The sequence below is a fragment of the Ursus arctos genome, unplaced genomic scaffold (assembly GCF_023065955.2).
Source record: "Ursus arctos isolate Adak ecotype North America unplaced genomic scaffold, UrsArc2.0 scaffold_2, whole genome shotgun sequence".
Taxonomy (NCBI): domain Eukaryota; kingdom Metazoa; phylum Chordata; class Mammalia; order Carnivora; family Ursidae; genus Ursus; species Ursus arctos.
In genome coordinates, this window is record NW_026622874.1 from 8,314,858 (window position 1) to 8,336,898 (window position 22,041).

General features: G+C 58.1%; 1 protein-coding gene across 2 annotated transcripts in view; it reads right to left on the reverse strand.

Moving 5' to 3' along the window:
* CAPN2 (calpain 2) overlaps positions 1-21,750 on the reverse strand; it is a 41,321-nt gene extending 19,571 nt beyond the window's left edge. Inside the window, exons 1-2 of one of the 2 annotated variants that reach the window (XM_026509481.4) lie at positions 21,401-21,750; positions 17,197-17,266 (exon numbers count right to left, since the gene is read on the reverse strand). In XM_026509481.4, the coding sequence (XP_026365266.1) occupies positions 17,197-17,266; positions 21,401-21,637 (307 nt within the window). In that variant the 5' untranslated portion in view covers positions 21,638-21,750. The remainder of the gene's footprint in view (positions 1-17,196; positions 17,267-21,400) is intronic. The other variant, XM_057315188.1, reaches the window with a different exon arrangement.
* Positions 21,751-22,041: the final 291 nt, after the last annotated feature.

Sequence of the window (22,041 nt, forward strand, 5' to 3'; positions counted from 1 at the left end):
CGTGTGCTTTCCTACCACTTCCTGTGGCAAGAACCGGAAGCAGCCTTGGAGGGATAACCTGCATCGCTCGATCTGTGTTTACTAAGGACAAGACTCTTGAAGATGCTGCTGAAGTTCACCGAGTTCTTCTGGATTCCGGTCGACTGCTTAGGGTCCTGACGGTTCTTAAACAGGACTGTCCCGCTGACGCTTAGAAAGGGGGGTGTGCGTGTGGCTCTCTGAGGACCGTGTGGGGCAACTCTGCAGGACGCGATCTGGAACCAGACGAAGGCAAACAAATCCCCTCGCTCCTTCACCTGGGTGGGTGCCGCGGTGCTGAGGACGCAGCTGTGGCTTTCCTGCTCGCCTCCTAGGAAACCCCACGTCCCTCTGAGACACCAGGCATCCTGCACGCTCAGTCATGAGTTTTGGTGGCGCAGACCCTGCCCCAGGGTTTTGTGGGCCAGCCATGGGGTGCCACAAGACCTTTATGGGGGCTTTGATGAGAGTGGACAGGTGCCCTGCTGCCGTGGGACAGCAGCCTGCCTGAGAAGAGGGCCATCTCAGAGGAAGAGGGGCTGGGAGATGGAAGGAGTTTAGAAACCAGGTCCTGCTGGCATCATCGGAGACCCTGAATCAAGCCGTACCTGCAGCCTGATCTGCCTTGGACTTTCCTGCAATGTGATGTGAGGACCTCAGTCTCCCTGAGTGCTAGGGCAGCGAGGACAACAGCACACATGTGCTGAGACCCTCGGATGTGACAGCCACTCTCCTGGGAGCTTCACGGTCATTACCTCATCTATTCCGCCCAGCACCCCGTGAGGAACATGAGTGTGTCTGCGTCAGAGCGGAGCGGGACACGGCTCAGGAGCTTAAATGCACTGCCAACGATTAAACAGCTACAAGCCAGAGTTTAACAGGAGTGGTGTTTCCGTCCGTCAGATCTCAGACACAACCTTTTAGGTCAAGTAGACCTTGACTGGAACCAAAGTAGAGGCCCTTGGCATGTTGACAATACGGAGCCTGCAGAGAAATCCGGCAGTGGGAGTCTTTAGCTCTCACGGGGCAGGAGCCGAGGAGCCCGACTGGGGGGGATGGAAGTCTACTCAGAGGGGCCTCCCGTGCTGAGCCGACATGCCGCCTGGTCAATAAAACAGACAATCTTCCGGCCGTTTCTAAGCATCGCACTCTCCTGTGCGGACCTTATCACACCATCCTGCCTGGAACACAGGCCCACCACGTGTCCGCGGCTCCTCAGCTCACGAGATCCCCATTCCAGTCCGCTCCTCCTCCCCTGACCTCGGGTCCTCTCGTGGCTTTGGTCCTTCTCTGGAAGCCTAGAGATGCCTGTGATTCTTACTCTTCTTGAGCGAACTCGAGATTTTCTGGGCATCTTGCAAAACGCTTGGATTTGGGTCTGTCAACCTGTGGAGGAGGACAGGCTTGTGGACAGAGTGGGTCAAGTGCAGGGATTCCAGAGGCAGAGTCCAGAAGCCAGAACCCCACACCCACTCTGCAGCCCCCGGGAAGCGCCGCCAGGGGCGGAGGGACTGCAGCTGCAGTGGGTCCCTGCAACCCCTCTGGTTCGGTCTCCCCGGGTCCCAGGAGCCGGTGCTTTGACCTGTCACACGTGTGTCTGCTCTGTGGCCTCAGACATCACGGCTGTTCCCAGGACGTGCCCGGGTGCAGGAGGGACGGGTTCCTGTTTATCGTGGGCCGCACATCTAGGTCAGCGCTGGCCCCACACCCAGCTCAGATGACCGCTCACCACCACACCCGGAGGCTCTCGCCACATCCTGGAAATCAGTGGCCATGTTCCGTGCCTTCTGGTTTTCTTGCCTCAGGTGTCCCCTGGCCAGCGTGGGGGGAGCAAGGCCCCCGCCCCCCCTGCCCTGTGCAGAGCTGTCCCAACCTAACTGGTTTCCTCTGAAATTTCAGGCGACATCCTAGAATGCCTTCTCGCTGGCGGCACCGTGGCTTTCCGTGGTCGAGTGGCTCGCTTGAGGTCACGTGTCCTGTCAGGGGCAGCCGGCGGGCTGGAAAACGCTCCGCAGTCCCGCACAGCGTGCTGCGCAGTTATCTGTAAGCCCTGAGACGCGATCACCCTGGCGATCGTCGCCTCTCTGGGGTGAAGAGACGGAAGCTCAGAGGGCACGGAGACCAGATAGGGGATCTGGTCTCACAAGCAAATCCTCTGAATCAAATCCTGGGCTTTGTTTAAAAACCGAACCTTGCTGGAGATTTCTTTTCGAGAGTCCACTAGGAAAATCCAACTGCAATCCGAATGTCAAACCACGGGCAGGAACCTGGCCGCTTCCTGAAATCCTACATTCTTATCTGAGCCCCCTCATGCCACGGGCTCTGAGACAGCAAAATTCGCCGCCGGTCGGACGCACAGTGACTCAGTGGCACAGCAGGACAGCAACCTGCCGTCGCACCATCAAGACCGGGGCACCAAGAGCACAGCAAACAAGAGGGAACAGGACTCAGAGCATTTTACAGCTGAAGACTCAAAACGTTTCCCGTCCGCGCTCCAAGCCGTGGGACTGAAGGCTTGGAGGCCCCTGGAAGAATGTCCGGATGTCTAAGGGGAAAGCGTCAGAAATCCTGTTTTACACTCGGATTCCTAACTGTCCTCCCCACAGGGTCCATCTCTTTTCCTTACCTTCCCCCCGCTCATGTGAGCTTTCTCGGTATCAGGGACTAGAACGGTGACATCCGTGGGGGGCTCACGATGCGCCAGCCCCCATGTAGGATCCCCGCATTGTCCTCTCATTTCTTCACAGAACAAACAGCTGCTGGCCTCTGTCACAGGGGAGGACAGGAGGCCTAGGGAGGCTGGTGGTTCCCCCAAAGTCCCCATAACAAGCCGCCGTCAGGTGGGTCTGAGCAAAGCTTTTCACGTGTGACCCACATGGTCTCCTGTGCAAACAGGTGCCAATTTCCAAGGCACCTAATTCACAGAATGTTGCCGTGGGGACTTCTGTCCTTGAGAGGGGGCTGTGTCTCCATGTCTGGCTGCACAGTGGCTCGCTGGGTCCTGCTTGCCGCCTGGACGCCACATCCACATGGGGCCTCCCCTCCCACGCCCGCCCGCCGCCCTGGAAAACCTGTCCCACAACCTCCCGCTCTGCAGCCTAGGAGCCTCCGTCCTCCCCATCAAGGTCAGCCTCTCCCCTCCCCCAAATGATTCGCAACTGCCCTTCTCCTCTGGACAGTTCTGCAGGGACTTGCTCCTGCAGAGGCGACGTGGGTGAAGTCCCTGGAACCTCCCTGGGCACAGCCTGTTTGGGTCAGTGGCATCAGGATCTGGGTACAACCAGCTGGCTGGTCCGGGACAGGTGAGACGGCGACGCACCTGCCCGCCGCTCTACTGGTTTAGCCCCAGGAAAGCCTGTGAGGGTGTCTTTCAGTGACGAGGACTGTCCAGGAAAGGTGCCACACAGATGGGCTTGGAAAGATGCAGGCGTGTAGTCCTATAGGTTTTAAAATTACCTGTCTGCGAGAGGGGTGAGGGCAGGCGGCAACCCAGACCACACGGACCATCACCACAGGGTGCGGAGTCTGCCTACACTGGGTCACCGCTGATGACCTCGTCTTCACTCAGTCCATCTGTCTCAGAGCAGAGACGACGGTCACGGGAACCTGCGCGCCTCCCCATGTCCCCTGCCCTGGAGCCGGCCTCCCCGGATGAAACCATGGGCTCCCAGCGCCTCTGGCTGCTGGCGGGTTCAGCTAGCGGGAGCCCTGGGGAGCACAGGAAGGGAGGAGGAGGGTGCGGTGAGAGTACTTCTTCCTGGGCTTGGCTTGAGCTGCGCCCCTTGACCCCGGGCACTGTTCCCTCGAGGTGGCATCTGGGCATGACCCACTTACGCCCAGTTCTTGAGTCCTGACACCAGCTCCGCCTCCTAAGTCAGGGCCTCTCCTGCCAGGGATCCGGTGATTCCTCCTCCCCGGTCACGAAGGCTTCCAACACGCAGTGTGCATGGCCAACAGCGGTCAAGACTTGGCTGACTGCGGCCTGTCCCTCATCAGCTGTTCACCCTTAACTAACTCCAAAGGCAACATCCTGCATGGAGAAGCTCGGGTAATCATTTACCCCATTTAAAACAGGGCCCAGATTCTTGGCTAGAAAAAGCCTTCATTGTAAAAATACCACTCCCTCTTAAGTCAATCTGTAAACTTAATGCAATCCCAATAAGAAGAGTAAGACAATTTTTTTAAAATTGGAACTTCGCTCATGTAGAGCTCGTAAGGAAAGATTAAACGTCACGCACAGACGGAAGGAAGTCTAGAAGGGAAGGGAGTCCACCTCTATCAGGTATTAAAGCACGCATAAAGCCACAATAATTAAAATAGTACAGAACTTGTGCGTCAGAATACAGATACAGGGCACAGAGCAGAAAGTTCAGGAATCATTCCAAACACAGGAATTTAGCGCAGATACACTAGTCACACGTGGAATTAGAACAATGGAAGGGCCATCTAGAAAAAAAATCAAGTTCTAGATCATCTTGTCACAGGGATAAATTCTAAATGAAATAATGTTCATATTTAAGCATTTAACATTATATATCTTAAGTATATATTTTAATATATTGTTTACATATTCCTATGTGAATATGGTAAATCTAGTCTTTTATTTATGTATTTACTGTCTATGTATTTATACTGTATATCTTATTTGTATCTTAGTATGTTAACATTATGATAACATTATAAATACAATGTTTTTATAAATCCATAGACATTCTGGAAAAGACAATGGGAGAATTCCAATATAATCTGAGTGGAGACAGGCTATCAAATTGTAACCCCGAAGCCGTAAGCCTTTTAAATGATAAACTTAACTACATTAATGTAAAAAAAAAAAAAAATCTACATGGTAAAAAAAATCATGATTAACAAAGTCAAACTAAAAAAGTAACAAGGAAAAATATCTGTTACTCAGATCCAGACATTGTATATAAACTTTTCTAGTAAATAAACGAGAGCTCCATAGAAAACTGGACAAAGATATAACCAGTTCACGGAAAAGGGAAAAACCAATGTCTCAAACATATTAGGGGGGCTCCTGGCCAGCTGTCGGAGGAGCACGCGACTCTTGATCTCAGAGTCGTGAGTTCGAGCCCCAAGTTGGGGGTAGAGATTACTTTAAAAAAATTTTTTAAAACCTCAAACATTAAAAGAAGGTACTCACCCTCACTCATCATAAAAGAAACACAAAGTGGAAGTACACTGCACCATTTCCACCTTTCAGATGGCAAAGAAGGAGATGTGGGGTCCCCGGAGCGGCTGTGGGAGACCCACTCTCATGCTCACCCATGAGCACAGAGATGCCACACAGAGCGCGTGCCCCCGCGACACTGGGACCGGGACTGGCCCCAGAGATACACTCCCAAGAGCAACGGAGGGATGACATGGCTATTTCCTGGAGCCCTGGCTGTAGCAGAAACAGCTGAATGTCCACCCGCAGGTGACTGGGGGAACCAATGAGGGGCCACCTCTACCACGAGATGCCACGCAGCCACAGAACAGAGTGAAGATGTTCTCTGCTGACTCAGACTGACCTCCAAGAGGGGCTCAGTAAAACAGAGCAGAAGTGTGACTCCTGTCTTCATCAACTGAAGCTCTTTGCAGAGGGTTTATGTGTCCTCGCACTGTGGTTTCATTACGAGCAACCCTAGATTACTGCCCTCCACGGATTATTTGATTATGTCCTTACTTACAGTGAGGAAAAATAGCTTAATACCAGTTATTCTAAATGAACATCATGATTTTACCTAAGGTCCCCCATCAGAATTGGTCTATCGTCAATAAGAAGGGCTAATCAGCTCACTCCTCTGAACCTCAACGTGTGTTCTGTGGAAATGATTTCTCGAGAAGTTAACAGCTGTCCCTTGAGAAACGGTTTCTAGGGTCGAGTGCGTTTCCACGGGAAATGCAAAGCTAAGCTGGTCAAGAGTAGAGGCTTCCCAACAATGATCCGTGGTGGCTTTGGCGGGGAGAGGGGCACAATGTGCTTAGTTTCCACTTACTCGACCCTGGAACCTTCCAGTGTGCTTAGGGAGGGTATACCAGCCCCAGCCTGTGGCAGGCAGGGTCTCCTGGAGCTGGGCTGCTCAGAACCAGATCTCCCCAGCTGGATGAGGTTCTTCCCCGGCCATCCAGCATCGGCCCTAAATGCAGGGACCTCCTCCGGCAGCCGAGCTCCTTCCGACAGCATCTGTCTCCTTCTCTCCCTAGATTTCCATACCCTCTTCTTTCTGGATTGTCTTTTCTTTAGAACCCATTGTTTTTCTTTACAAGACATGGTTTCATTGTATGCATTGGGGGAGGGGTCAGGCCCCAGCGAGGTGAGGCATAAGAAATGCTAGCAGCTTCCGTCTACTTTGCTTGAGGCTGACCCCCCAGGACTCCCCTGTCCAGCACCCCAGGCATAGGCAGGGACAAGGGTCGGAGCAGGGTCACTACCAGTCCTTGAGTACCTGTGCCGCTGGCCATGCCCATCATTAAAGGAGCAGACAGGGCTCTGCCCAGGGGTCCCTGAACCACCCACTGACCGTCTGACTACAGGCTCCAGACTGGCTGTTCCCACATCCGGGCTCCCCACCCCCCCGCACACCTCCCGCTGAACTCCTGACCCTCCTAATCTGTTCTGGAAGACACTCAACTGGTACAGGCCTGAGAGCCTGGGCATGGGGTGGGCGGTGATTTTCTGCCCTGCTTCCTATCGTAAACAGCCTCGCGCTCAGTCAAGCAGGAGCCGCCTACAGGTGCTTGCACCCCCCTTTCTCCAAAACCCCACACTGCATCTCGACTGAATTCCCAGAGCAGAACAGAGTCGTCACCCCACTCTGAGGCCAGACCTAGAGTAGGAACTCTGGAGAGCTTCGGAGAGTCTGAACCTGGGGTGGGGGGGGGGCAGCTAGGAAGGGGGCCCAGGGGAGGGCGTCCAGAGCCAAGACAGACCTGCCCTATCTTTCACGTAGGTTGGCACGGAGCTCCCTCCCCCCCGCTCCCCAGTGGGGACCTCGGGATCCCTGCAGGAGATGTGCCCACTTGAGGCTGCGTGCGTGCCTGTTCCCTCCAACAACTGCCCTCCCTGGGCCCAGAGCCTGCTTGGAAGCCCTGCTCTCTCCCTCCCTCACATCTGGACACACGTGGAGGAACCTCTCTGGTTCCTGTCAGGTTCTGGGCTCCTGGCTGCCCTCTCTGCCCCCTTTGGCTGGTTCAGCTTTCCAGCCCGGCCCCTAGGAATCGCCCTTCCTGCACACCCTCCTCCCTGGGGCCACACTGTCCCTGGCGCCCTCTCTGCCGGCAGAGCTAGGTGCAGGTGCACAACCCAGGGCGCGCGGGTCTCTCGGGTGAGAGCCTTGAGTGCCTGGCGAGTGCACAGAACGGGCGGGTGCCGAAGGGTCCCAAGGAAGGCTGGGGCTGATGTGCTCGCTCACCAAGGCAGGCTCCCAGGGGTGGGGCTGGCCGTTCCCCAGCTGCTAGGCCGGCCTTCAGCGAGCCCCAAACCACAGGGGAAGGCCTCCTGCTCAGACCTGAGAGGCCCGACCAGAGGTGGGTGGGAAGGCGCACAGGACGTGTGCTAACAACTGGATTTGGGTCCTGATCCTGCTGGTGATGTGTGAACCTGGATACATTTCTGAATTTCTATGACCTCGTGTTTTCTCAGCTGTGAAGGGGGGGTACTCAAAAGGTTGTTAGGAGCCAATGAAAAAGGGAAACTAGGGGAACCCGGATGGGCTTCAGAGATGTGGAACTCCATACATTCTGGGCAAATTCCGCATGAATGTGAACATACGAGTTTTTCTAGAGGAGGAGTCAGGGGAGAAAATGGACCCAGAACAGGCGAAGTCTCCGGCGTGGTGTGTGGTCTCAGAAAGGAGAAGAGCTGACAACGGGGGCGCATGAGGAGGGGGAGCCGCACAGGAGGATGGGGGGCCGAGGGCCCCTCACAGAACATAAGGCAAGAGGGTCCTTTAAGGCCACAAGCATCCTGCTTCCTCGCCCTGCAGGCGGATGACCACCTGCTCTCTGCGGGCCTTGCTGTGGGGTTTGCACGGAATTTTTACCTATGAATTTGGTGTCCAAGGCAGAGAGAGTTCATGTATTAATTGATTTATTTGTTCAAGGACTACTGAGTGACATTCTCTCTGCCCCCCCTTCCCGCACCTGCTGGGATCACTAGGCCCCTTGTGCTCCTGGGCCCCAGGGAATCCCAGACCTGCCCCTCCCTCCTGACTTGCTTGGGGAAAAGTTGGACTGGGTTGCATTTGGGGTCATTAGGCACAGATTACCCCGACAAAGGCCGAAGTGTCTCCAGCTGGGCTCACCCCCTGCTGGCTCCAGCCTGAGCACAGGGGGCTGGGCCGCACACAGCCTTCCCCAAACAGCACTCCCGGGGCCTGATGAATGGCTCCTTGAAGGCCCAGAGCCCTCTTCTGAAAAGGTGAATTCATACAAAGCCATGTCGGTAAATTTCCAGGGCCGCGCTCCCCGGCCGCCTCTGTGTGCGTCCGCAAGGTCAGCTCTGTGCAGGGGCCGAGGTCACCCGGGGCCCACTGCAGGGAGCGGGACAGGGCTGGTTTCCTAATATTTATGGCCGCTGGGGGTTTTTCCAAGCAGGGAGCACAGGGCTATTTGTTGTGTGCTTGCTCCCGACCTCCACAAACGGGAAAGTGAGGCGGAGAATCCGGGAGATGCTGGGCTTCCATCCCCTCCAAGGAGAGTGTGGCTGCCTATGGTGGGTCCCAGAACGGAAGATCCGTGAGGGAGGGCCCGTGTCACCGCAGAGCACGTGTCCCTGACTCGCCGCACACACAGCGTGCACACGCTGAGGAAGGGCAGACAACGCGCTGCCCAAGGCCGGCCCTGCCACTTCCTGGAAGCCCTCTGAGCTTCAGCACCCCCCACTGTGTGCCCCTGTCCCCCATGAGAGCCTCTGAGCAACCCCATCCTTGCACTGACCCTGGCGGACACAAACACGAATCTCTTCTTCCTCCGGTCTGCTCTCCACTGCCTTGTTAGCTCATTCTCCCCTCCACGCCTGGCGTGCAGGCTCCACACAAGAGTGGCTCTTGCTCTCAGGCGCTTGGGCCAGTGTCGGGACAGGCACCAGGATCACAGGTGGTGGTGAGCTCTAGGCTTCAACTCTGAACAGGGTGGGGGAATGCAGGAGTGGGGAGGGTAAAGGAGAGGAGGGCTGCAGGAGGGGTGGGTAAGGGGGTAGGGGGTGCAGAAGGGGTGGGTTAGGAGGGTGGGATGGGAGGGTAGGGGGCTAGGGGAGATAGGCTTGACCTGGTCCTGAGGAGCAGGTGGAGGGGAGGAGCCCTTGCAAGGTTAGGGAAGGGTGGGTGGGGACACCCAGGCAGTGCAGGGGTGGCTCAGTCCAGGAGGAGTAGGGAGCAGGCACAGGTGGGACATGGCTCCAAGTGAGGGGAAGGTGAGTAGAGGAGATTAGACCCCAGCAGTTCAGGGAAGGTGGCTTCTCAGCCTCTCCTCTTCTGCGCCAGACCCTCCAGGTCCAATAAAACGCTTACACTTTCCAGAAGGGGCCGCTTCCTATGGGAGAGTGCCAACTCTGCCTGGACACCTGCCCTCCACCTCATTCCTTTGTCACCCTCCGGGGCTCAGTCCCAGCCTTTGGGGGCGTGCCCCTCTTAACCCCTTGTTCTCCCTGTGCCATGTCCCCAGACTGCACTGGTGAGCCCAGCCGGCTGAGTGCCCCTCTACCCTGCATGCTGGGGGGATCCCAGAGAACCCAGCCACCCAACCACGACGGGCTAGTGTGCGAGCAGCCTTGGGTCACCACTGGTGAAGGACAAGGCCATTATTCAAAGGGGAGGAACCATGGCATCTTCCAGAAATGGCAGCCACAGTATTTCTGGTTTCACACGCTCTTCCAGAACCCTGGCCGGCCTCTGAGTGTCTCAGTGGATAGGGTTCATCAGACGGGGTGCCACGTGACCCCTGAAGCTAGGTCATTAAAGTTGAGGCAGCTTTCTGGGGTCTCTCCTGGGATGAGCGCCCAGAAGTTCAGCTCACTTGAGGCCTCCATGGAAGAGGCCATGCAAGAGGCACAGGGACCCCAGAGGCCCCGCTGACCCAGCCTCCAGCCCACGTGCCAAACATGCGGGCAAAGGGCCTTCAGGTGACCCCAGCCCAGTGGCCAAAAGTGCGGGAGGGGCCCTGCGTCACAAGGTTGACCCCAGTCATCCTCCAAACCCGTGAAAGTAAACAGGAAAATCCTGTTGTTTCGAGCCACCCAAGGGTGGGTTATGACGCTAGATACAGGGGTAGTGAGACAGGGACCTTCATGGAGTCCGCTCTCCTGAGATCTGGCCAGGAAGACGCACCTGCTGACTGTAATGGCCCGCCCCTTGGGGATGTGCCAGCAAGAGGGTGGCCAGCGAGGAGATGGCAGTGTGGTGATGGCGCACAGGGCGCTCTGTCACTCTGCAGTCGCCAGGGCACCCCAGGGCCTGAGATGCAGTCCACACGCCTGCCCCGGGAGGGGAGCACCCTCCAAGAAGCAGGGGCAGCCCCTCCTCTGCTGCAGCAACTCGCTGAGGGGAGAGCTGGAGCCCCTCCCACAAGTTCAAACATCCCAGTAATGCGCCCAACCGCAAACTGCTGGTGCCTCCCAGCTGGGGGGGGGGGGGGCGCGGGTCTGGAGACTTGTCAACTCGCCCATCATTTACCAGCGTGGCTCCCTCCTCCAGGCTCCCACCACCCTCCCCCTGCATACCCCGGTGTTCGGTGGCTTTGGTGTTCGGTGGCTTCCCGCCAGGGGCGCTTTGCCACCAACTCCCCACTCCAGGGGATCCTGGCAATGTCTGGAGACATTTCTGTCAACTTTGGGTGGGGGCTGGTGCACACTGTGGCCAGGGGCCGGGAATGCCGCTGCCGCCTGCCCTACAGCACGGAGGGTGGGAAGCCCTGCCCTGTGTCCAGTCCCACTGGCCCTGGTCTCACTGCGTCAGTGCCTTGCTCCTTTGCTCCCCGTGATGAAACTACATAAATTCCAAACAGAACAGATGCTGAGGTTGCTTTTGACTACATCTGACCCGTCCTGACACACTGGTGTTTAATGGTCTCCAGCAGAGGGGATAGGCCTAGGCAGTCTGTGGAGGGAGGCCACTGGACGGGCTTTAGAAGGGGCCAGAAGCCCCGAGGGGCCAAGCTGGGGCCACCCCTGGGAGCTGCTGGGGAGGGGCTTCTCTAGAGGGTGCTCACACCCTGCCAGGGGCCCAGGCCTGTGAGATGGTGGCTGGTAAGCCCCACACGGTGTCCCTCCCGTGACCCTTTCATGCCCCACAGCAGCCCAGAGGAGCGCACCCCCAAACCAGAATGCCCCCCACACCCAGTCACTGCTCATGTACATCCGCGGCTATGGGAGACAGGCCCCACCTGGCCCTGGTTAACACAAGCCTCCTTCCCCGAGCCAGCAGCGAAGGATCCAGACCACGTGTCCCTACCCCTCCCGCCCCCCGCTGGAGCCAGGCCCCCACAAGGAAGCAGGGAGTTGAGGACGTGAGCCCCGTGGCCCACGCCCTGACTGAACTCGCCTGGACCACCAAAGGCTGGGGAGGGAGTCCCTGCCCGGCACCTGCGCCCTGGCAGGGCCCAGACCAGCAGGAAGCCACCTGATGCCGGTTTCAGCTGCGGCCCCCAGCTCCGGGGACTGTGGCTCAGTGAAACCCACTCCCTTTCTCCCCGGCCCCCCGCTGCCTTCATCCACCCTACAGGAGGAGCCCCCCAACCCTCCTCAGTCCCTGGGAGGCATGCACAGTGTTGAACTGTTGACAACAGTCTGGGGCAGGAGACGGGCAGCCAGGAGCGGGAGAGAAGACCCCATATAAAGTAGCCCAACAAGAATGCGAGTTCTTTACTCTCATCCACACCCCCCGACAGACAGAGAAGCCGAGTCAGGCAGCTCCCCACCCCAGGGAAAGGGAGGACACAAGCGTCACCTTGGCTCCCACGGCGCAGGCGGGTAACGGAACTCTGGCTGAAGGCGCACTGCAGGCAGAGCGTGGGCCCCGCGGGTGGGGCGCAGGGGACGGCACGGTGCCCCTTGAGTCTTCTCTGAACACCACCTCCTGCCCTCTCCACGACTTCGGGGACTGCGGGCCTTGCAGCGCCCGGCCCACAGGCCCCGCAGGTCCAGAAGGCCGGCACCGCGCGGGCGCGCACGCCCCTGGCCGCCCAGGCCCACCCGACAGCCGGCGGGAACAGAGCTGCCCACGTGCAGCTATTAAGCCCCTCCCACGCGCGCAGGCGCACGGAGCCGCACAGGTGCGCTCAATTTCAGCCTCAGCCCTGCGGCAGGTGCTCCTCTTGTCCCCAGTTCGCGGATGAGGCAACGGAGGCTTGAGGCGGACCGTGATCCGCCCAAAGCGAAGAGCCACACGCGGCAGAGCCACAGCCACGCTCTGCCTGACGGACACCCACGTCCCTACTCTGGACCCTGCTGTTCACAGGTGTTGGGCCGGAGGCATGGGCCCAGGCCGGCTCCGGTGGAGACACACAGGCCTGTCAGGACCGTCCCAGCCCGGAGAGTAAGGGGCGGGAGGCTGGACCCCAGCGCGGCAGGGTCAGCTGCACCGCCCCGCAGTGGCCATAACGCGCACGTGGCTCGGGCTACCATCCTGGAGGCAGACACAGACCACTGCTGTCCTGGTTAAGGCACACCTGGCGGGCGGGCTGCCCCCCGCGGTGTGGACCACCCTCCTCCTGGGGCTCCATCACCCGCACTGCTGCTGGCCCGCACCTCGCCAGGCCCCCTGTGGCTGACATTGTTGGGGGGTGATCTGAGCAGGGCTCCCCAGACCTTGGGGCAGGGACATGAGCTGAACCCCTTGGGGGTGGGGGAGGGTCTGCCGGCAAAGGATAGCATATGATGGAGTCACAAAATGTCAGAAGTAGTGGGACCTTAGGAAAATCTGACCCAACTCTCCTCTCAGAGGCAAACAACAGAGGCCATAGGGATGTGGCCTGGCTCCTGGTTCAGGGAGCACCTGACAAGGGAAAAGTCGCAGTGTGATCAGAGGCCAACCAGGAGCAGAGGGAGCCCCTGTAAACTCCTCCTGGGCACCCTGGGGCTTCAGATGCAAATGTATGCAACTATGGGAGGATTCTTTGGGGGAGAATTCTGGCTGCCTCTGCTCTCTGGGGTCGGGAGATCAGGAATCCTGCTGTGTGCTGGCCAAGGCAGCCAGGGCAGGGCAGGGATCTGCGGGAAGACAGCAGGGTTAGCAATCCAATGGTCCTGGCTTCTGTGACTGTCTTAGAGGCAGCAGGAAGGGAGCTGGGAGCATGGCCGCGGCCTTCACAGAGCAAAGCGAGGAGTATTTATAATTGGGAGGGAGGCTGGGAGGCAATGAGTCATCGCCGCCACACATCTGCTCCAGGAGCTGGAGAGGCCCCAGCAGGGCAGTGAGGATGGGGCTGGCTGCGAAGCGACTGTTGCAAAGAGAAGAGAATGTATTTACTGTCTCCACCACACCAGCGGACACTTAGTTTTTAGTCAACCACATGCACTATTTTTTTTAAGGCACCTGCACATTCCAAAATAGGGGCATCCTACAGGAATCATAAAATGCAAGGAGCATCGGAAACTGCCACAGCCCAGAGGAGCCCATGCGGACATGAAAACCAAACAGAATGTGGTCCCTGAATGGGATCCTGGAGCAGAACCAGAACACTAGTAACAGCTGAGGAAATCTCAGCGCCGTATCAAGTGCTGGGTCATGAGCTGTAACAAGCACCAGAGCTCAGCAAGATGGGGCATCTGGGTGTGGGGCAGGTGGCGTTCTCTGTACTGTCCTCTCAATTTTTCCATAAATCTAAGACTGTACCACAAAATAAAGTTTATTAGCATTTCAAAAGGCACCTACTATAAAAATGACTTTTTAAAAAATTATATTGTGAATCATCTAAAAAATTTTTTACAGGGGTGCCTGGGTGGCTCAGTCAGTTAAGTGTCCCTGACTCTTGGTTTTGGCTCACGTCATGATCTCATGGTGGTGAGATCAAGCCCCATATGGGGCTCCACACTCAGCGTGGAGTCCGCTTGGGATTCTCTCTTGCCCCCTGCCCCTCTCCCCTGCTCGTGCATGTGCTCTTGCTCTCTCTCCCTCTCTCTCAAATAAATAAATCCTTAAAAAATAAAATAAATAAATAAAATTATTTACAATACTTACTAGTAGTTAAGTTTGGGGGAGTCAAGTTAGATGTAGATTTTCAACTGTGTGGGGTGTCAGTACCCCTAACCCCCCATGTGGCTCCAGGGTCAACTGTAGTGTTGTTATTCCCATTGATGGAAGAGGAAACTGAGTCTTGGACAGCTTGGGAACTGGCCCAAGGTCCCCCAGGCTAGTAAGTGGTGGAGGCAGCAAGTGCTTCTCCAATGGGCTGGGCTGTGGGGGGCACCTGTAGCCAACACCCCCCAGTAGGTGCTCTGGGGACCCATGTACCTCTAGGGTGTGGAGGCAGGGGAACCCCCCTCGGGTCCTGGAGAACCACCTCCAGGTGACAGTGACACGGGGCTGTGCCTTTCAAGAGCTCTGACACCTGCCGACAGCCTCAAGCCCTCCCCTGCGGGCCTGGGGTGGGGGGTGCTGTGAGGGGCTGTGGTGGGCTGTGGGGACTCTGGAGAAAGCTCAGCAGAAGCATAGTGAAAACCCAAGGTAGGAGGAGCTCAGCTTCTGGATTTTCCGGGCCCCTGGGGGCAGTTCCAACCTGTAAGAGCGGTTACCATCAGCAAGTCCAGAGCCTACCTAGCTGTAGGGGCAATTCTGCAAACACGTCATGAACGACTTTGCTGGGGCTTTGGGCTGTGCTCCTGGGAGAGGGGGTGATTTGTGGACAGTCCACTGCTGGGCAGCCCCGTAGGGGCGGCAGGCCCCCAGAAACGCACAAGTCCACAGACAGTACCGCTCGGGGTCCCTGGTGAGCCAAGCGGGTCTCCGGGCAGAAAGTGACTTGAGCTCTGAGAACGTCACCTCCCGGTCCCCTTGACACAGTCATGGCATCAGGGCAGCCTGGAGGAGCACAGAAAGACTTACAATCGGACCCACTCCTCTCCTCTGGCGTGTTTCAGCTGCGTGGCCTTGCCTGTATCCCCAGCTGCACCCCAGCGCTTTCTTCTGGTCAGCATGGTGGGAGTTGGGGTGACTGCCTGCGACAGGGCACACAGAAGTGCGGTGGTGGCCAGGCTGTCACTCCTGCGGACTGTCCGGCCGCGCTCCACGCTGGAGCACGTGGCCCACGTTCTGTGGCAGGCTGGAGCAAGGACTTTAGAACAGCCGAATGCCTCATCTGCGTGAGGACTTGCCCACATTCTAGGAGCCGAGCCCCGGCTGCCGCCTCCAGTTGTGTGGCCAGGTGCCACAGCCACGGCTCCGTCCCACATGCTTCTGAGCCTGCTCGGACTTGGTGACAGTCACCACCCTGTGCCCAGAGGCGAGAGGCAGGGTGAGAGTTCAGACACCCACATTTCACAGACGGTCATCGAACCAGGAGCCTCTGAAAGGAAAGGCCAAGAGAGCAAACGGCCTTAGGAATTAGAGACCAATGCCTGAGGAATTCTAAAAGGGCTGATCACACTTGATCTTCATTCTACTTGACCCAGTGCAGATCTCAGGAATTTTACCCCTGGAATGTAAGGTCCACTCGTCTCCTCTCCGAGAGGCCTGGTGCTGTATAAAGAGGACTTCAATCCTGCATTTGCTACTTGCAGTTTGGCCCTTGAGATGTCCTAACACTCTGAAGTCGATGTTTGGGCCACATGCGGAGTCCAGCCCAGGTGTGACAGCTGCCACGTCTGTGGCCAGATTCCTCAAGCCCCGGGGCTGGCCCAGACCTCTGTCAACTAACTCCCATTGCCCAAGGACCCCTGGGCTTCTATTGTTTGTGGGGAAGAGGGAAGGAAACGGGGGCGGGAGGGGGTGTTCTCTGCAGGTGAGAATGAGCTCAGGCATCTCAGGGTGCACACAGACGCTGGGCTCAGGCCAGCTGGTCATGTTCTCTGAGAAGCATTTCCTGCAGGGGCTCCCAGAGTCACACAGCTGCCCGGACGTCCCTCAGGGACCGAGGCTCTCCAGCCCCCTTCTGCAAGTGTAGCCCGGGGGCTGAGGACACAGATCCTGGAGCCACGCTTGAGTCCCAGACCCCCAGTCGCAGTTACTCCCGGGACCTCCTCATTGATAAGAATACTCCCAGCACCGTAGGGCTTTGCCATCATCGCTGAGCGTCGGGTGCAGAGTGGTCACTCAATGAACACGAGCGGCTATTACTCTGAGTATCGGAATCTGTGCAAAGTGGGCCAGGAAAGGAGGTACGATTCTGGGTGGCCAATGTTGTTACTGCTGGATAGCCTGGGGGGCAAGTGGAAGCTGACCGCAGGAAGCAAGTTTCTGACTTATCAGAGCAGATAATCTGCTCCAGTGGCTACGGACTCCCATTTATTACGAGAGGATTCTACGAGCATCTTAAAATAATGGTCCCAGGCCCACTGTTAAGACCTCACGGAAGCCTCAGGAGACTTCATACCAAAGCTGGACACTCGGCAGGTCCAGGCTCAGCAGGCACTGCGTCCAGGAGGAAATGGGGGCTCGGCCTTGGACCCTCACAGTTCTGCCCCGCCCTCCCGTGCGTCTCATTTAAATGAACATTACAACCACCTTTGCAAGGAGAAGTGCTGCTTCCCGCTGTTATGATACCATGGTGAGCCGCCCTGCAAACATCGAGAACACCCTGGCACTCTCACTTCCGCTCAGCAGCGAGCGCAGGCTTTCCTCTTCCCTCACACTGAGTCACCATCCCCGGTCCCCGAGCCCCCGAGAATGGAGGTGTCAGTGCTGTGACTGGCCTGGGGGAGTCCTCCCACCTGGCCCTCGTCCAGAGCCCCACTGCATCACAGGCCACTAGCCATTCTGCCCCTGGGGTAGGGTGTGTCCGAGTGCAAGGGGTGACTGAAATCCAGAAGCCCCTCTACCCTCCGGTGGGAGTGTCTGTGTAACCTCAACAACCAGCCCAGAGCGGGGGACACAGGAGGCCTCACATGTGCCTCGGGATGGGTGAGGGGGAGAAGAAATTCCAGGAGGCTTCTGGAAATGGAAACCACGAGGCTGCCTGGGAAGGGAGGGAAGGGAAAGCCTTGCAGACAAGACCCTACAGCCCATTTCAGAGGCCATCACTTACCCAGGGCTCCTTGGCAGATGTCCGTGCGGGTGGCCCCTCCAACAATAAACTGCGGGTCATCGCAGATCTCCTGGGAACGAGACCCACAGAGTGCTGTCAAGCCGCCAGGCACATGTTTTTGGGGTTAGGACACCTCCATTCCCAGTGGGTGCACTTTCTTCCCCCCTCCCCCAGGGAAAGTTTTGCAGATTGCCATGGGGTCTTTCTCATACCCCTTCCCCGTGGAACCCCAATGCCCCCCACTGCCTACAGCCCACTTTATCTCGCTACTTCCTGGGGCCACAGCAGCATGGAGTGCTGCCTCTCCGCCCGCTGTGGGGTCCCTTCATTCTCCGGGGCCAGCCCCGCCAGCCCCTCCAGCCTCTCTCCTCTGTTCTACACGCCAGCTCTTTTGTCTTCATGGGATTCCTTTCCCACCCTGTTCTCTCCTGTTTCACCTCCTACCATATTTCAAGCCTCATTGCCACCCCCTCCACGAAGCCCTCCTTCACAGTCCAGCCCTTGCTCATCTCTGAGATTCTGAGCCCCAGAGCACTTGTACTCTGCAGTCCGGTATTTAACTGTGCAGCGTCTAGTGGTGATGGTGCGTGTGTGCAGGGGGAAACGGATCTAGCCTTCTGCATTCGCCCACCCGGTACCTTCCCCATGTTACTAGGGAGGAAACTGGCCAGGGAGATAAAACAACGTAAAACAATGTGTCCAAAGTTAGCAGCTCGGAAGACAGCGCTGGGATTTGCACTCACGGGCTGATAGCTAATACTTTCTGCTCCTGCTGGGGGCGGGGGGCTGCCTCTGCCTCTAAGGGTGTTACAACCTCACTGGTAACAAAACTCAGGATTATTCCACCTGGAGCCGGATGGAGGCCAATCTTCTATTCTGGTCCCTCCCGCCGCCCTCTGTTTCCTGATTCTGAAGCGCTCCACCCCAAAGCCGCAGAGGAAGCCAGGCATAAATCTGGGTTTTCGTGGGCTTGGGCGACCTTGGTGTGCAGGCGCTCCACCCCACACCCCGCTGTGTGTCCCTCTCAGTCAGGTGGAAGCCTTTCCTGGGTGGGGCCTGGATCCGTCCCCCTATCCCCTGTCCCAGCGCTTCAATCTACAGCAGAGCACATTCCTTTCACGCCTCGCCATGGTCCCCTCCCTGCGCAGGTCGGTCTGTTTGGGGGATGACGGGACAATGAGAGCGTGTTTCTGCTGAGCAACCGAACCTGCCAGCCAAGCACTTAAGCAGCTGATCAATGGACACACTGGGCTTGGTGCCGAGAACCCAAGAATCACACCGCCGTTCCTCCGTGCACCAGGCTCTTCCCCCAGCAGGACTTTTCCACTGTGTTTCAGAAACTTTCCCACACCTCAGGCAGCCTCTCCAAGGAAGGCAAAGCTCAGGGTGGCCCTTGGAGGTGCCTCAGGAAAGCGAGCCGTGCGCCGCACGTAGGCACTGGATTAAACACAGATGTGACAGTCCCGGGGACGGGTCGACAGCTTGGGCTCTGGGTCCAGACAAGCGGGGTCTGAACCCTGGCTCTTCGACGGGTCCTAAGACCCCGGCAAGGTCCTCCACTGCTTTCGGCCTTGGTTTCCTCATCTATAGAATGGGGACGCTGTGACAGGTGTACCTCCCACAGGGCGTTCTGGGGGTTAAGTGAGACCTTGTGAGACCAAGTGTCCTTGGTGAGCACTCCACAAAATCAGCTATTTTACTATCACTGAAGAATAGGGATGATAGTCCCGGAACCCAGAGGCAGGAGAAGAAGGGTGGAGGCTGAGTAAGGGACCATCACAGACGGCTGGGCTCTCGGAACACAGTGGGACTCAGGCGGCTGCCCCCGCTCTGACCTAACTGCCCCTTCCCAGCCCTGGAGTCGGTCAGCAGCAAGGTCAGGAAACCCCTCCATGGGAAGGAGCACACCCTCCCGCTCAGGGCCTGCCCGGCCCACCACTCCCTGCTCTCCCTTCCTTGGGACCCTGTTTCACCAACTCCTCCTGTTGGCCCGTCTCTCACCCCTTCCTCCCTGGTGACTCAACACATGACACATCCCCTAGCCTCTCAAACCCCGCGGCCCGCCCTACCCACCACTCCCCTGCCGCTTTTCAGACACCCTTCTGAAAGGAGCTGAGGACGCTCTTCCCTGTGGGTCCCTCACTGAGACGCCTACAGCACCCAGCCATCCGGCTCGCTCCACCTTCCCACCGCGGCTGGTCTGCCGAAGTCGCCAATGACTCCCTGGTGTCCAAATCCAGGGGACATTTTGTTTCCCTTGCCTGACCCCAACCACAGCAGTGCTCGAGAGGGCAGGACAGAGGCAGAGGGCAGCTATGAGCTGTGGGCTCTGCACACCCACAGGCTGGACAGAGCCCCGGCTTCACCCCGGACACCTGTGCAAGCAAATATTTACCTCCTGCAAGCCTCCAGTTCAACTGCCGAATGGGAACATAACAGCCTCCCTGCCTCCCCCCACCTCCACTTGTGCAGCTCACGGCCTGTCTCGCCCTGAGCAGGGGTCCTGAGATGGCTCCAGAGCTCTCTTCCTTCTGGAAGCCCTAGTGGCATTTCTACCTGCCAGATGACCTGCCTCCCCTCACCAGCCCCTAAAGTCTAAGGAGGCAGAAACGAGGCATACTGTGCCTGGCACATAGTAGGTGTTCTGTAAACGCTTATTTAGTGAATGAAAGAACAAGCGAAGGAGTGTGCAGATTCACTCTGTAAACTGTGAGTGAGGCGTTACGCTAGTGTCAGGTGAATACATTCTCTTATTTGTCACTTTCACAACTATAACTTCATTTGAGACTCTTTACAATCCTGCCTTCATTCATTCCCTGGCTCCATGAAGAATCCCTGTCTTTCTGTTCACAGGTGTATCCCAAGCACTGAAGACAGTGCCTGGCGTGTTACCAGGTGCGCAGGACCACTGGACGAGGTGGCACCGATCTCTGGGGACACACTGGTGACCAATACACACGTGGCCCCTGCAGTTCAGTGCAAAGGACAGATAATATGTAATTATATCTATAAATCGCAAAAACACTTGAGGAAAGTTAACAGGGCTCCACAAGGAACACTAAAAGATAAACAATAATAAAGAGGAAAGTACTTAGGCAACACCTCTCCTTTTAGATGAAGAAATGGAGGCAGAGAGGCTTAGAGGTCCAGGCAGGGTCACCAGCAGGTTAGCAAAAAATGAACAAGTGCTGGGGACCCCGCCCAGGGGGCATTTCTACTGTATCTGATGCGTATAGGCTGGGTTTGGGGTAACTGATGACCTGGGAGGTCCAGAACCATGGACGCAGGGTGGCAATCTAGAGTCTGGGTTCCCAGGCAGCCTTGTTCAGGTTTGGTGGGGAAGCCCATGGAGTGTCCCATGGCAGGTGGAGCCAGCAGGGGTCCATGGCAAACGGGATGGACAACCGGAGGAGGGGGCAAGCTGTCCCAAGGCCTGCCAGGGCAAGGGTAGGGGACAGGACAAGGGAGCTTAGAGGGTCCCTCCCCCCGAGGTTGCCCAGGGAGGATTCTGGGCCAGTGGGAGCATCTGGCTCCCTGCTGCAACACTCCTGTCCTTCGTTACTCATCAGGGTAAATGTTATGCAGAGGTCTGGCCATCTCCCATTTGGAAAAATAAACACGAAACTCTGATTGGATAAATCTAACCACGACTGCATGAGACAATCCTTACTCACAGAAGAACCAGGCTAAGGATTTCCCTCCTCCCTGAAGCAGACACAAGCTGAGTTAGAGCCAGACTTTTCCTGGTCGATACTGCCTCCCACCCTCGTTTCCCCGCAGACCCTCCTCCCCACCATCTCCCCGCGGGAGTCCAAGCAAAGTTTCCCCCTGGCCCCTTATGTCACCCCGACTTCTCGTGGAGCCGAAGGCGGCTCCCCTGGCGGGCCTGCTAACTGTACCGGAGGGCAGGGCGCGCCTGACTGGCCCGGAAAGCGCCGGGGTGGAGAGAGGCCAGGCCCGCGCTGCGGACGCGCCTGAATAACGGGGAGGGGCGCGCGCCGTGCGCTCCGGCCGCATTCCCAGCGGCGAGTGCCGGCCCTCCGTGATTCCGCTGCGCTCTGCCGGCCGGAGGCCTGGGCCCCGCACCCTGCGCACCCCAACCACACCGGGCCCGCACCCTGCGCACTTCACCCACCCCGGGCCCCGCGCCGTCCCCCGCCCACCCCGGCCCCGCGCACCCCGCCGCCCCCGCCGCGCGCCCTACCGTGGGCCGCTTCCACTCGATGCCCTGCGTCTTGCTGGAGTAGGGTCCCAGCTCCTTGAAGCCCAGGGAGGAAGGGATGGCCGGGAAGGAGGGGTCCTGGAAAAGCGTCCCGGCCTCCAGGCACTCGTCCCGCAGCGCCTCGTAGTCCTGGTTGAGGTACTTGATGGACTTCTCGTGCGAGCCCAGCCCCTCGGCCGTCTCTCGGTCCTTCGCCAGCTTGGCCGCGATGCCGGCCATGGCGCGGGGTCTCGACAGGGGCGCGGCGAGGCGAACAGGGACCGGCGTCGGCAGGGGCGCGGCCTGGTCGGGCGCGCTGCGGCTGGACTGCGGTCGCCGGCGCTGCAGGCGGTACCTCCCCCAGCAGGAGGCGCCCCCTCCCGGCGGGTGTGGCCTCGGCGTTCGTGGGGTGTGGCCTCAGAGTTCGCGGGGTGTGGCTTCGGCGCCGGCGGGGTGTGGCCTCGGCTGCGGGGGGGGGGGCGGTGGCTTCCAGGCGGGGGTGTGGCCTCGGCTGCAACCGGCGGCCCCCACCCGCCGCCAACTCCCCGCCCCCAGAGCAGGAAGGCGGGTCCCGGACTAAATCAACCCCCATCACCTGGGCCCCGACTTTGTGCCCAACACTGCCGGCGGCTGTGCAGACTGTC